Genomic DNA, 16,174 nt, shown 5'->3' with positions numbered 1-16,174 from the left:
AGACAAGCTTTTTTTCTCTGCGCCGAGTTTCGAGCACTGCATTTTCATACATTATCCAACGAAGTAAATACAAATTCCGTGTTGTTCATCTTCGAATGTGGCAGCATTTCAATGTACTACGAAAACCTGGCAAGAATGTTTAGAATGTTTGTCAATATGGCCAACTCTACGTTCTGAATTTCTTCCTATCTGTGAGAAGAGATGGTTGCTAATAGGAACTTTTATAAATTGTGAATCACATGCAGTATTCTCGTCACCATAAGAATAATACGAATATAAACATTTTGCCATGTATTGTTTCGTGTTTGCTGCTATCTCATTTAAATCCTGTCTGCGTAATAAACCACAAAACTAGAGTGAGACAACAGCAGACGCGGAAGAATATACATATCATGTCATGTTTATATTCGTATTATTCTTATGCTAAACAGTGATACAGTCAGAAATGAAGCGAGGCAATTGACTAGATTTTTAAATCTAAGATGACTCTAATTTCTGTGCAGAATGTAATGTACTAAAGAGGCGCCTGCAAAGATTTTCAAACGGAGAAAAATTTTCGCTAAACTCTCGTTCAGAACATCATCTATCACACGCAGTCTATTATTTGGTTCTTGTTGATCATTATCAATGAAAGCAGCAGTGTAAGTAACAACAAGTAGCAGTCTCTTGCCATTGTTTCGCTAATGAGACGATTCCCCCCCCCCCCCCCCCCCTCTCTCTCTCTCTCTCTCTCTCTCTCTCTCTCTCTCTCTCTCTCTCTCATTTGTAAGCGGCGGTAGCGCGCACAATAGCAAGCCATGCCGCGATCGGCGACAGGCCGTAAACACGCAGTATCAGAGTACGACAAACGATGCATGACACAGTACAGTAATGCATTTTCAGCGTAGAGTGACGTAAACACCTGTAACAAAGAAAACGGCACTTATCAGATCAAAGAAAAATAAGCAATCAATTCAAACCAGATGAAGCACGTGAAAAAGGAAGGCTGCCCGTATAAATACGGACGGAGCGCCTGACGCATAGCAATGGCTACCTGGTAAAGCTTAATTGCTAAGCTTACGACTCGAACCAAACTACTGTAGTTGTATCGTCATTCATTCGACCTAAATTGTCTCATATTACAGTGGACCAACTTTGTTTCGATTTGGAGATGCGGCCTAAAACTTTTCTCTCCCCTTGAATTTCGAGTCTCAAATTTCAGGTGCGGCTCAGATTCGGGAAATTTTTTTTCCTCGATTTCGAGTCTCATTTTTCAGGTGCGGCTTAGATTCGAGTGCAGCTTAGACTCGAGTAAATACGGTATGCAAAGTGTGTTTATGATGAACAAAGTGTGTTTATGATAAACTGAAGGCAGGCTCCAAACTAAAGCCACACAGTGTTTGGCATTCATGGGTTGGAGTGAAGCTTCACGAAATGTATTTGTTTTTCGCTATAATTATTCATCTGTGCCTCGTGAAGATACCAAAATTGGCAGACTACTGGTCTGTCAATAGTTTTATTTCAACCCCTTTCCCAGGATCTACAATGAGCAGAAATAGGTTCAAGGCCATACTTGCAAATTTACATTTGAATGACAATTCTACCTAAATTCCCAGAGATCAACCACATCATGACGCTATGCACAAAATCAGACCTTTTCTCAATCATCTGTTAAGGCCCGCCCACAAGCAACGATCTGTCTGCGCACATCACATCTGCGCAGACAGATTGTTGCGTGTGGACAGAAGATTTGCACCAACGTGAGGTGTGTGCAAACCTGGAAGTTGGAGTTGGAGGTTTGAGCGAAACCTCTCAAATCTGTGGGTTCAAACCACATCTGCGCAGACGAGTTGGAGCGTGTGGACAGGAGATCGCCGCAAATCTGGCGCGAAACAGCTGTTTGCTCAGTCTAGTGTTTGAATTTGTGCGCACAGGGCATTAAAATTCAGTGTTCTCGAGAGTTTGTTAGTGAATTCATTGAAATATGTAGAAACCACCCATGTTTGTGGAAGATTAAAGTAAAGAATATAGTGACCGAGACAAAAAGACAGCACCATACAATGCTCTAATTGAAAAATTGCGTGCAGTTGACGCCTCGGCAAACAGAGAAACAGTAATAAAAAAATAAATTCGTTGCGAACTGTTTACCGAAAAGAATTATCCAAAGTTCAGAAATCTAGAAGATCTGGTGTAGGAGTAGATCAAGTATACCAGCCAACGTTATAGTATTTTGATCTGCTTGGCTTTCTTAAGGTTCGCCCTGCAAATCTCGCAGTAAATTTACGTGAGAAAACTGCTTTCGCTTTAGCAGCCACTGTCTACACCATTTTGACCGCTTTCTCTGTTTCCTGCTGTTGGTCTGAATGTTTTTTGCAACACAAGTTGCGAACACAGACCACAACAGAACTTCCTCCATTTCTATATTTCAGAATAACTGAATTAAATTTTTGACGTTTACGGGGAGCGTAGTCGCTCGCCACTGATTTCTTTTCTACTCCGACAGATGGCGGGCGAGTACTAGATTGGAGTTTGTGTCGTGTGAACACACCACATTTGCAGCGATCTTTTGCATGTACAGACATCTGCGCCGATGTCTGCGCACACAGATCTTTGCGTGTGGACCGGGCTTTACGAGAATGTAAGAAATCATTTTATCCCTATGAAAACATCACCACTGGTGGAAGCATGTGTGGATTTCGGGGATGAGTGGTCTTTCGCGTCTACATAAAAAATAAAGCAGACAAGTAAGGAATTAAAATGTTTATTGTTTGTGATTTAAAGACTGGTTACATTTTGGGATTCGAAGTACACTCGGGTATACTCGGGTACACTGTTTATACGGACAGATTTTACAGTTCGCCAGCAGTTTTTGATTTTTTAGAGCAAAATAAAACTAAAGCTATAGGCACATCTATGGCTAATCGAAAGGAACTACCAAAAGAAAATGTTTTAAAGAAACTCAGAAGGAATCAGTCGGTGTCAATGAGGAGAAACCATCTGATTTGTTTCAAGTGGAAGGCAATTGAGGGATGTCTTATATCTTTCCTCTAAACACAAAATGACAACCTCTAACATTTCTGTTCACACAATGGATGGTGTCAAGATCACGTCAGAACTGGATGCTATTCTTGATTATAACACAAACAAAACAGAGATTGATAAAAGTGATCAGATGATCTCCTATTACCCTTTCAAGAGGGAACAAATGAAGTGGTGGAAAAACTATTTTTTCACTTGTTCATAATGGCTGTAACAAATGCTTATGTTCTGTATCGTGAGACTACAAACCCTAATGAGAAGAAAAACTGTCATTTTTCCACCTTTTTGTGTCACATTGGTGAAGGACTATTCCAGAAAGGCTCAACTGTGGCTCAAGAAACTGTCTCTAGCGCAACCATCAGCAATAAGTTTGTAGAACAACACTTCCCTGAGAAAATTCCTGCAACTGAGAAGAAGCAACAACCAACAAGGGTGTGCAAGGTTTGTTTGGAGCAGACAAAACAGTCAACTGGCAAAGCAGGCAGGAAGGAAACAAGGTAGTATTGCCCTGACTGTAACACATCTCCCTGCATGCCAGAATGCTTCAGACTTTACCACACAAAATCCAGTTATGTGTGAATGTGATGAAATCCACACCTCGCACTTTTCTTTTTTGATTGAAAATTATACATTCTGTAACCATCATTGCATAGTTTGTAATGTGTCAGAGAACTGCAATCAAGGTCAAAACTAAACCTTGAAGCTTGGTGTGTTTTATTATGAATTGCCCTTTAAGAGACATCAAGCACAGATGTGCCAGTAATAATTTAAAGAATGGCATAAATAGCTGGTTTTCTGGGCTCAAAATTTTCCTAAGTGGCTGTACCTCAAGGTGTTAATAACTGTTACTTGGGATTGGAATTAAGGTGAAGAAGTACGGTAGTAGTTTATGCTTATCCCATTTCTCAAAAGCAGTTAAAAATTTTTAGGTGGCAAAAGTTTATAGTTTTTATTCTTTATTGTGCCTTTATTAAATGGTCCATTATCATTCGTATCCCCCCCCCAAAGAGATGCTGAACCAATCCTTAGCTACAGTGGTTTTTGTTAGCAGATCCCCATTATGTTTGGTAGAACACCCACTGTGGATAGACTTTTTACAAACATTGAGATCTGCATATAAGCTACCGTCAAGATTTCTAATGTATACAACTTATCTCAAGGCTTAGTATACAGACATGAAAGAAGAAATAACAGAAATAATTCAGGAAACAAAAAATTTACGAGTCCATACCTAATTTTGTGATTTCAAAGCCAAAACCATTTTTTGTAGATTTCAAAATGACCAAATCTGAGAGACTTAAACGCCACAGGTTTTGATTGTGATCGTGCTCAGCACATGGGTTTGGATGTCTTAAAAGTAAGAGAAAGTTTAGCTGACTACAGAGGCAAGGAAGGCTTATTCTCAAGAAAGTTTCTTTGGGAAGGGATGGATGATAAGCATAAAATTTTCAGGCTCTCTGTCATGGTGGAGGGGTTTGAGAGATACCTTCGACTTGGCAGATGTAGCCATAAGAATATTGGGAGCACCCGTAACTTCGGCTGCCACAGAGCATACATTTAGTACGTTTTCTTGCTTGCATTCCAAGATAAGAAACAGTCTTTTTCTGAGTGAACAGCAAAACTGACATTTCTTTCTTACACACATTATGTGGATGCGGTCTGGCACTAGGGCTGTATCAGGGGAATGGGCTAGGGCACAAGAGAGTTTCCATTCACTGTATGGAACATTATATGCCTACTGCAGGCAAGGTAAGTGTATTTTCCCCATCCACTGTTTAACAGGCCAAAAGGTAGGTGTGCGAGCTTAATGCTCAGCAAAATGTTCAGCAACAGTATTGGGATCAGTATAAATGGCACCACCTATGAAAATACTTGGAACACCTGCAGGGGACTGGAAGTTGTAAAGCTGTCTGATCTTTGCCCATACCCGTAATGGAGAGGTACGCGATCAATGGCGGAAATGAACCGTTCCCAGGATTCTTGCTTTTGCCATTTTATGATGTAGCGGACACGGGCACAGAGCCATTTAAAGGCAATGGGGCGCTCCAGTAAAGGGTGCCACCTATGACCGCCTCCGATCTTTAATGGCCACAGCGATTTTTGGGGTCCACCAGGGTACTGTCTTCTGAAAGTGGGATCCCAAAGATTTCTTCTCATTAGAAGAAAAGGACTGAGAAGGTTTCCCTGAATTGGTTTCAGTTACAGAGGAAGAACAAGAAGTCCGGCAGCTGGCAGCCTGTGATTCCTTCAGCCACTGGCTGGTGTCGGGCTATGACCAGCAGGAACCATAGATGGAAGAGTCTCACAGGACCTCTTCCTAGTTAGAGAAGCCAGAGGAGGATGAGATACCTCTGGGTGTGTGTGTGTGTGTGTGTGTGTGTGTGTGTGTGTGTGTGTGGTGGTGGTGGGGGGATGGGGGCAATGTTCTTGAACTGGGTGTGGTGGAAGCACCAGAAGGGTTCACAACAGCCTGGGAGGCAGGTGCAACAGAGGAAAGCACTGTCAATAGAGAAGGTGACGACATTGTGGCTGTAGTGATTGAGTCAATTGTACAGGATTAAGACACCCTCACATTTTTCTGGCCTCTTGATATGTGAGCTGGTCCAGGGTCTTATACTCTTGGATTTTCTTTTCTCACTTAAAAATGGAGCAATCTGGTGAAAGTGAGAGTGGAACTCATCACAGTTTACATAGATGGGGGGAGGGGAACAAGAAACATTTGCGTGCAGTGGGCGTCCACAATCCCTGCAGAAACGGGTAGTGGTGCAACAGGAAGACATATGTCTGAACTTCATACACCTGAAGCATCTCATGAGGGGTAACATAGGGTTCATGTCACAGTGGTGGACTATCACACTCAACCTTCTCAGGCAATGTATCACCTTTGAAAGCCAGGATGAAGGCCCCGGTAGCAACTCCATTTTCCCTTGGTCGCCAACAGATACGACGGATGAAGTGTACACCCCATCACTCTAAGTTGGCCTGCAGTTCATCATTATATTGCAAAAGCAGATCACAGTGAAAGATGAACACTCTGGACCATACTGAGAATCTTGAGGGGATTGAGAGTCCCAGGAATGTACTCAACTTTTCACAAGAGGGCAGCTACTGTTACTGGGCAGGAGATGATGTTTTAATCAGGAGGTAACTGCTCTTCATCTTAGAGCTGGCTGTAACTACTTCATATTTGTCCTCAATGTGCTCAACTAAAAATAAAGACTTTGTGGCCAAAACAGTGTCCCCAGCAGTCCTGGTACATAACAGGTATTGGTGGGAGGATTTTGCTCCTCGTCGTCTAGTCCCGCATTCCTCCCACAGTGTGGCCAGGGAAGGGAATACATTGGGATCTGTTGTGACTCGCCAATCTTTCAAAGTGCTGCCGCGCAGTTACACGCATCCTCTACATGCGGCGCTGTCTGCCAGCCACGCAGCAGCCGCGCCACCTAAGCAGCCAGCCAGCAGTCACTAGACTTGGACGCAGTGCTGATTTGACTGTTACTGTGTACACATGTCTTACTTTGTCTACTTGCTCTGTGACTTACATGTATTGTGTCGTCCTAGAAATATATTTGTTAAACTTGACGTTATAACAGGATCCTACTTCACTGCAACATACGAGGGCTTTCCAAATGAAGAGACTGCTGGTGCCGTGTGACCAGCAGTGGTAGAAAGTTTAAGTCACTTCATGGCTGAACTATCCACCACGGTGCCAGCCACTCCGAACGGCAGCTCTCCCTACGGTGCCACCCAGCCACAGCAATAACTACCTGTCCCGTATTATATATCCGGGAGCCCCCATGCCCCAGTCCTGAAGGGCACACATTCCATGGCATACATGGGGAGTGTAAAGCACAGGCACCAATAATGCGACCCCTGCATGGTCAGTGGACCACTACCGTGCAGACACTTGACAATCCCCACCCAACTGGGATGGCTCTGTGTTGCGTTTTGGGCATACAACAACAGGAAGGAAAGCTGCCAGGGTGGAAGGCAGAGAAACAAAGCATTCACCACAGTGGGTGACCTTCAATACATGACACGCATTTCTGTAAAATTCAGAAAAGATAGCAGGTCATACCCAATATGGGGACTCACAATCATTAATGGAAGGTGAAGATAGCGCCGAGAATGAAACCGGAAATCCAGACCAAGATCATGAACTAAGTCCAGGCTGGATCTGCATGAAAAAGGGCCATATCACAGAAAGTCTGAAGAAGTAAGACACAGTCGAAATGTAAGTTTGCAGCACAGAAAGCGGAAGCAGTGCTGCAAAGACTGGGGTCCTGTGGTAGCCAAGCACATACTCACCAATGAGCATTGGGCCCCTGTGGGGCATGCGAGTGAGACAGCAGTCTTCACCACTTCCACCATCTGCTCCTGGAATTGAGGATGCCCTCACACATCACTGGTGTCAATAAGAGCAAAAACATGCAGACTGCTGCACCCTTCTCCAAATCTCAGATGAGCTTTCCCCACAAACAATTCGAGTGCACACTGGAATTCTTTCCAGCCTTGAATGATATTTCCTCATGGGACTCCATAATGTGCCTAACACTGGAGTTCTCGATAACTAGTATACCCTCCAACCCCAGACGCCTGCTCGGACCTTCTGAAGGAACGGCCACCAGTCCACTCACAAAGAAAACAGGGAAGGCCAGATTGCCAACCTCCACATTGATTCTCCACCTTGAGTGACGCGACCAATTGCTCATGTTACAGTTACGTATGCTGGGTGACTGAAAGGTGTCTCAACAGCATAGCCCATGAGTGAACCAAGAAACATGAAGCCCCAAGGCAATAGCCTGCAAATTGCTGACTGTGGCCACAAGCATCTTCAGCTGTTCGCAAACCACAGCCAGCTCCCCCTGCATCTGCAAAGAGCCAGCACACATCCTATCCATCCTACTACTATTAACTTGAAAATTACAGTATGAAAATAAACAGAAAATGCTAAATATGTCACTCACTAGTCTCCTAGTAGTGCTTCACCAATGGGGTCTAGCAGCTGATTGAGTTTGGCTGTTGGAAAGGTGAAGGCACCTGCAGGCAGTTCTGGCATTGATAATGGAAGCAAGACTTAAGGAAAATCAAGACATATTCATATGATTTGTTGATCTGGAAAGAATGATTTACAATGTAAAATGATGCAAGATGCTCAAAATTCTGAGAAAAAGTGGAATAAGTTATAGGGAAAGGCAAGTAATAGACAACATGTACCAGAACCAAGAGGGAACAATAAGAATGGAAGATAAAAAACAAAGTGCTCAGGTCAAAAGGATGAGAGATCAGGCATATAATCTTTCACCCTCCTACTGTTCAATCTATACATTGAAGAAGCATTGGCAGAAATAAAAGAAAAAAATCCAACAACGGAAAATACTGGATGGAATGTAACAATGTTATTAAAAGGATAGTTGCTATTCACCGTATAGTGGAGATGCTGAGTCACAGATAGGCACAACAAAAAGCTTATCACAAAATAAGCTTTCAGCAAACAAGGTCTTAGTCAAAATTAGACAACACGCGCGCGCACGCACGCGCACACACACACACACACACACACACACACACACACACACACACACACACACACACTCACTCACTCTGGCAGCTGAAGCCAGTCTATGAACAGCAATAAAAAAATAAAAATAAAAGAAATTTTCAAGTGTGGGATTAAAATTCAGGATGAAAGGACAGCTGTGATACAATTTTCTGATGACATTGCTACTTTCAGTGAAAGTGAAGCAGAATTATAGGACATGTTGAACGGAATGAACAGTCTCTAAAAGTAAAACTGTGGGAAACAAAGTAGACAAGACAAGGAATTTTGCCACCTTGAAAGCAAAGTAACACATGACAGACAAAGCATGGAGGACATAAAAAGCAGACTAGTAACAGCAAGGACATTCTTGACAAAAAGAAATCTACTAGTAGTTTACATTGACATTAATGTGAGGAGCCCAACAGAAGTTACTTCAGCATCTGTCAGTTATTCTTCCAGATTACATGCTGCAAGCTCCCTATGAAGAACTCCTCAGTCAAGTCACAAATTCCATTTGATACCTCTTTTTGATTGAACTTGTGTTGTAAGGTCTATATCAAATGCTTTTTGGAAGTTAAAAAATACACCTGACTGACTTGATCTAATGTTTTCAGGTCGTCATATGAGAATAGCGTTTATTTGGTTTAGCACAACTGATATTTTCAGGATCCATGGAGGAGCTGTTCTCCTCAAGATACTCCATTCTGTTCAAGCTCAATTTATGTTCCAAGTCTCTACAGTAGACAGATGTAAGCAATATAGGATAGCAATTTTGTGACTCATTTCTGATAACATTATTATAGATGGGTGTCATTTCCACTTTGAACCTACTGTTGAGGACAATTCTTTGTTTGAGGGATCCACATTGTATTGTGGCTAAATAAGGGGCTTCACTCAGCTACAGAATTTGATAGGGAGTCCATTGGGCTCTTAAGATTTATTCAACTTAAATGATTTAAGCTGTTTCTCAACAGAACTGACACTAATATCTCTAACACTCTTCTTTGGGACCAAAGTCCTAGATTTTCCCTTGTAAGGAATACTTGAAAATCAGAGTTCAGTATTTCTGCTTTTGCTCTCCTATCTTCAACTTCATATTCTGTGCCATCCACGAGTGTCTGGACACTAACTTTAGTGCCATCAAGACCGTTACCATTTTACCTGTATATCTTTTGGTATTGTGAGAGGTTCTTTGATAAGGTACTCCTAGAGAAGGTGTTGAAGTTCTCACACATTACCATTTTGACTGATGAACATGTTCACTTAAAATATATTTATTTATATTCCAATGCTTTATTTTATGCCTTTTGTGCAGCATGCACTAATTTTTTAGAAGTTTCTCTACAGAGACTGTATGTCATTGAGGCTCCTTACCATCACGAACTGTTCTGCTAGGCGCTGTCTATACAGTGTTATTCTTCTAAACTTGAGCTACAGTTCATCTACATTTGCTGCTCAGAGCTACATGTTTCAAAAGTTGCTCCTTCAGATACAGTGTTGTTTTGCCCTTGAATAGTTTACTAATAATGTAGCCATTAGATAGTTTTCTAAACATATGGAATGAGTCTGGTGGTCAACATCTTTATGTTGTATATTTATGCACAAACTATCTCCCAAACCGCTTCAATTTCTGCCTTGAGTTTCTTGTCTACTGCAACAAATACAGCATCTCAATTTCCCATTAGCCTATCCTTTTGATATGCCTTATATTTACCCCAAAAATCTCAGTGCTGTCTATTTCGAGTTTAACCAGCTTTCTGTAACTGGTATGTTTCACTCCACTGCTTTTCAGGAGTGCTTCACAGTTTGGCTCTTTGATGTGAATAGGATTTTAATAGTTTCTCCTGTGGGTGGCATTTCTTTGGATCTGACAAGAAAAGTTCACAGCTTAAATATATTGTTTACGAAGGCCTTAATGGCCAAAAGCTTTATTTGTGACAGTCCTTTTGTTGTGCCCACCTGTTACATCTACACCTAGATACATAATTCGCAAGCCACCATACAGTGTGTGACAGAGGTGCCTTGTACCACTACTAGCCATTCCCTTTCTTGTCCCACTCACACTTCCCCACACTTCTCCCAATAAAGCAAAGCCTACCATTCCCCTTCCCTACAACCAAACTTGCGTGCTCATTTCATTTTATAATGCTTTGGAACATCACACCTACATATTTAATCGACGTGACTGTGCCATGCAGCGCACCACTAATACTGTATTCGAACATTACAATATTGTTTTTCTGTTCATTTGCATTAGGTTACATTTTTCTACATTTAGAACAAGTTGCTATACGTCACATCAAACAGAAATTCTGCTGAGTCATCCTGTGTCTTCCTTTAGTCACTCACTACTGACACTTTCACCTACATTACTGCATCATCAGCAAAAAGTCACTAATTGCTGCTGATCATATCTGTTGAATCAGTGAACTGACCCGAGAAGCATAGCTGAATTTTACTCCATGTTATTGCTTCAATACAGGCTGCTAATCCACACTTGGAGCTAATCCCCTTTCAAGATTAACAAGATCAGGTAATATTTGTTTATCAGTTGCCTCCTTAATTACACTATCCAACGAACCGGTCACAAAACTAACAACCAACATCTTTGAATGATTAAATGGGTGCTTCTCTTAAACTTTGCTCCACCAGTGCATGCCTGTCCCTCAGCATGACGCTAATGGTGCTTAAATGTTCAATGCAATGTAACCACACACAGTGCCGTGTTTGTCCTATGTGTGATTTGCCACATTCACAAGGAAAGCATTAGACTTCAGGAGCACAAAGCCCAAGATTATCTTTTACGGTCAGTACACTTCTTACTTTGGCAAGTAGTCAGAAAGTAGACATGATCCCTTTCTTGGCCTTTTGCTACCATCCGTATAAATACAGAGGCACTGTAACTGTCAAATTGTTCTGGAATAGCTACTACAAAATTTATATGTCCACTAATGCCAATGTCTATGCAATGACATGAATGACACACTGACACCTTGCCAGAATATGGGAAGAGAGCACACACACCTCCAAAAACATCACAGACACTTTGAATTGTTGTGGTTAGTAACCTTAAAAGATTTAATAACAAAAGTAATGTTATGCTGATCACTGAACTATTTACACAAAAATCTCACAATGATATAGTATTTTTCAAGATAATACAATACCAATCGTTTGGCCAAAATATAACACACAGGGTACAAAACATGCTTTAAGGAGGGTAGACAGACAGCCTATGAGGGTAGGACGGGTGGTTGGCCATGTCCTTGATTAACGAACCATCCCGGAATTTGCCATAAGAGATCAGGAAAACCACGGAAAACCCAAATCACAACGGCTGGAAGGGGCAGCTCCATCCTCCCAAATATGAGGTCAGTGTTTTATCAGATTCACTGTCTCATTCGGTAATTCTCTGTTGTATAATATTCCTTCATTTACACACAAATTGTTCCAGGTAAAAATAGTGTCCTCCTTCACTGCCCACATACTGAGGACACACATTAGTGGCTCTGAGACTGTTTTTGGTCACTTGCAAAGTAAACACTGTAATTAAAATCAAATTCATCATTAATCAGTTTCTATATATTCTATCAAGAAGAAGAACCTTCAGGGATGTGATACAAGTCAAGGTCTTCAACAAGGGACAAGCAAATCATAAAAACTTATGGTTTAAATTGTGTTAAAGTATTATGTCCATATTAATGAGAATTTAAACTGGAAAAAGTACATTTCGGAAATCCTAAAACAACTTAATTCAGCCACATTTGAACATAGAATTAATGCAAATCTTGGAAAGAGACAAATCTGTAATTTGACATATTTTGCATATTTTCATTCAATAATGGCATATGGAATATTGTTCCAATGCAACTCTTCCTTAAGAAAGAAAGTCTTCATTGCTCAAAAATGTGCTGGATCATCTTGAATTCATCTGTTTACAGAGTTGGACATTCTGGCTACTGCTTCACAGTATTTTTGTTCCCTCATGAAGTTTGTTGTAAACAATCCATTGCAGTTCAAAAGGAACATGATGTACATAATTACAATACCAGATAGAAGAACTACATTAATTGCTCCACATTATGGTTATCTTTAGCACAAAAAGGGGGTGCATAACGTCGGTACTGAAATTTACGGTAGCTTACCCATTAATAAAAATTGCTGACAGACAGCAAAGTTAATTTTGTAAACAAATTGAAAAAGTTTCTCCCTGACAACTTCTTCCACTCCAGAGAAAAACTTCTATTACTGTAATGTGTAAAAGTTGGTGGGTAGGAATTGCTATATAGATGTTCAGCATGTAGCAAATTTTACAAATTAATTTCCAACAAGGATGTAAAATGAACTGCTTCACATCATTACAATTTATCATGTGAATGAACCATGGAACATGAAACTAACTAACCAACCAACCAACTATTAACTATAATTATAATGCTTACTGCTAATAGTGCTTATGCCAACTAAATTCAGCATAAAAATAAAAATGCGTTAGAAGCCCTTGCAAGTAGTATGCCACAGTCCGTTGCGCATGATTCCTCACCAATTATTCCTCCACAAATGAATAGCTCTTGGCCCCAACTTTATCACTTATATGCTGAAATACCTGTTACCATATTATAAGTTATGAAATGGCCATACAATATCTGAAAATCAAAAGTTTTCAGATCTATACAAAATTATACATGGATGTGACATTTCTGCACAGTTTTTCACACATACACTGACTGTTCTACCATATAAACTTGAAATTCTTTGACAGATATAACTATGAACATTACTCTTAATTTCCTTCATGAAAGAACTCTTTACACGACGTTCGAAAAATCTTGCAGATTATAAGCTTGTAAATGAGTAAAGTATTTTAATACAGAAAGTTGGAAGTCCCAAAAATGAATTGTGCTTAAGAAATTGAAGAGTCTGTAAGGGCTCAGGGCACGCACACAGCAACACAGGCACACACAGGTCTGCACACGCACGCACACACGCACGCGCGCGCGCGCACGCACGCACGCACGCACGCACGCACGCACAAACTGCCACCCTCCACAGCCGAGTTGCTCATAGTAAACTGTCACCAAGAAAGCTGTTCAACTAACTGAGGATCAGATGAAGCATTAGTCTTTGTAATTATTCACAGTAGGGCAACAGACACAGTGATGGCGAGTTTGCATAGCATGCATGTCATTGTAACCTGTATTTGTGAACAAGCTGGTGTTTGCATTTTTATGCTCATCATGGGGCTTGCATTGCTTAGTAACTAGCATTAGTAACTAGCATGTGGCACTTTCAGCCAAGGATAAACCATTACATATCCAAATTTGATGTAAATGAGCTGTTATTTTATCATAATTTATACAGGTAATTTATCTCAAATAACTTCTTATTCTTACCTTCAAAGCTCTTTGAAAGGTGGAGATAGATAACAATGCTAAATCCTGTTGTTCTTCAGCATATCTCACTAAATATACATATACTAATTTTTTCACTTCAATGTTCTTTGAAACAACATTTTTAACAACTGCTGGAAAAAGATCAGATGCATCTCTTCCTTTTGCAACCATCTGAAAAAAGACAGGTAGTTTATATGGCAAATTTCAGAAATATGTATCTGTATGAAACAATGTGAGGTACCAAATCTACATGCATGAAAGGAAGTCCTGGGAAATAAAAAACACCTTAATACTAGAAGAAACAAATTATTGGCAAATAACAGAAATGAAAACAGAACAAACAAACCTGTCATTTATTCTTATTTTTGGAGTGTAATTTCCAACAGCAGCAATGCTATTCCACATGAAACACTCGTTCAGTCTAAAAAGGATTAAGAGTAGTAACTGCCCACAGATTTCATTACAAAATCATATGACGACTCATTCAAGGAAACTACAACAATCATGAGTCACAACCATCAGACCAGATTCATATGGTGGAATGATGAATATTTTAAACTTGACACAGCACTAATTTCATAAAAGATACAAGCGCCCCCCCCCCCCCCCCCCCAATGAATATTCATTCAATTGTACATTCTCACATCACGCTCTGTAAATTCTGCCATGAAGGACAGCCTTCAGAGATGAGAAATGAGTCAAGTTATACATTAACAGGCAGAGGTAATCATTGCTGGCTACTTCTGTAAATTATAATAACTTAAAACAATCTGCCTATCACTAATCTACTCAAGTTATAATTATGGTCAGTACATCTAGATTACTTTGTATACGAATGTAAGGAGCAAAAAGGAAAGGGGGGGCTGTGGAAAGGGGGGGGGGGGGCAGGTGGGAGGAGGATGCTGTTACTCCTCCTCCTCCTCCTCCTCCTCCTCCTCCTCCTCCTCCTCCACTAGTCAGCGCTGTTTCTACCAAACATTGAAACAAAGATTTAAGAAACTTTATAAAGACCACTACAAGCTTTCCATATAGTAGCAAAGTCAAGACCCATCAAATACAAAATATTAGAGTTGGACATAATTTACACTCGAGTTCAAGTATTGTGATAAATTGTGGAAGTCATGGGCGATGAGGTATTCTTTTACTTTGTTTGAAGTATTTGGAGATTTTCAATTTCCTGCCCGACATCCATTGGAAAACAGTTATATTATAAACTTTTGCATCATACTGTAAAACTGCATTCCCCACCCTACAGACAAATTCATTATTTTTCCTTATAGTATTGTGGTTAACTGCTGAGTTCATCCTAAAAATTCAATGTTATTACTGACCACAATTACCCTGAATAATCGAAATACTTTCGAACAGGAATTCCTTATTAGAAAGCTTATCCAAGTTCCGTGCTTAGGTACTGTAGGCCTGTCTTCTTGACGTAATTTGATATGCTGGTCTGCTTCCGAGAGGAGTTGACATATTTTTCATGTAGTATTCCAAATTTTTCTGGCAGCAATACTGTCACTGTACCAAAACCCTCTCCGGTCCATATAATCTAGAAGAGCATCAACACACTCCAGTGTGGTACAACGACTGAAAATGTTACTGTCTTCACACCAACTTTCACATTCAATGTCCTCCTCTTTGTTTTGCTGTCAGGCAGTAGTCACAATTTCAGCATTGTTCATATACTGGAAGCTGGCTTTACAAGCACTGATCTTGAGCCACTCAGTCAAGTTTTCTTCTGCATCAACATCTTCAAAACCACTTAAATCCATTGAAGATTCATTATCTGAGCAGATTTTATTTCTTCATCACTGAAACCTTGAAAATCACTTTCTTCTATGCCTGGAAGAATTTTCCTCCATGATCGAACTAGTGTACGTGGCTCAATTTTGTGCCAGGCATCATAAATCCCATGTACAGCATCTAGAATTGTTAACTCCTTCCAGAAGCCCACCAAATCATCCTCATCAGTAGACCAGCTCCAATCACTAGTAGTTTTACTTAATAGTTCCCAGAAGCGTTAGTGATGCACAAAATTGTAATGTGTTCTTTAGACAACTTATATTCAGGGGCTTAAATTTCACTCTTATAAGCAAGGAATCGGATTGGTAGACATTTCCAACACAGACCACTTCCATCTGCATTATAAATTTTGTCTGGTATGAAACTCTTATTCTACAAATTTCTGAAACTCTTCCCAGAAGGAATCAGCTGCCCCAAC

At 40.5% G+C, this 16,174-nt stretch overlaps 1 protein-coding gene across 1 annotated transcript in view; it reads right to left on the bottom strand.

The window, feature by feature from the left end:
- Window positions 1-16,174, bottom strand: part of LOC124621877 (AP-3 complex subunit beta-2) — a 224,259-nt gene that overhangs the window by 171,623 nt on the left and 36,462 nt on the right. The window contains exon 3 of the mRNA XM_047147343.1: window positions 13,954-14,124. Coding sequence (XP_047003299.1) covers window positions 13,954-14,124 — 171 coding nt within the window. The remainder of the gene's footprint in view (window positions 1-13,953; window positions 14,125-16,174) is intronic.

Source organism: Schistocerca americana, chromosome 7, assembly GCF_021461395.2.
Source record: "Schistocerca americana isolate TAMUIC-IGC-003095 chromosome 7, iqSchAmer2.1, whole genome shotgun sequence".
In the NCBI taxonomy this organism is placed as follows: Eukaryota; Metazoa; Arthropoda; class Insecta; order Orthoptera; family Acrididae; genus Schistocerca; species Schistocerca americana.
The sequence above is the reverse complement of the archived record's forward strand: the minus strand, read 5'-3'. Positions and strand labels throughout refer to the sequence as shown.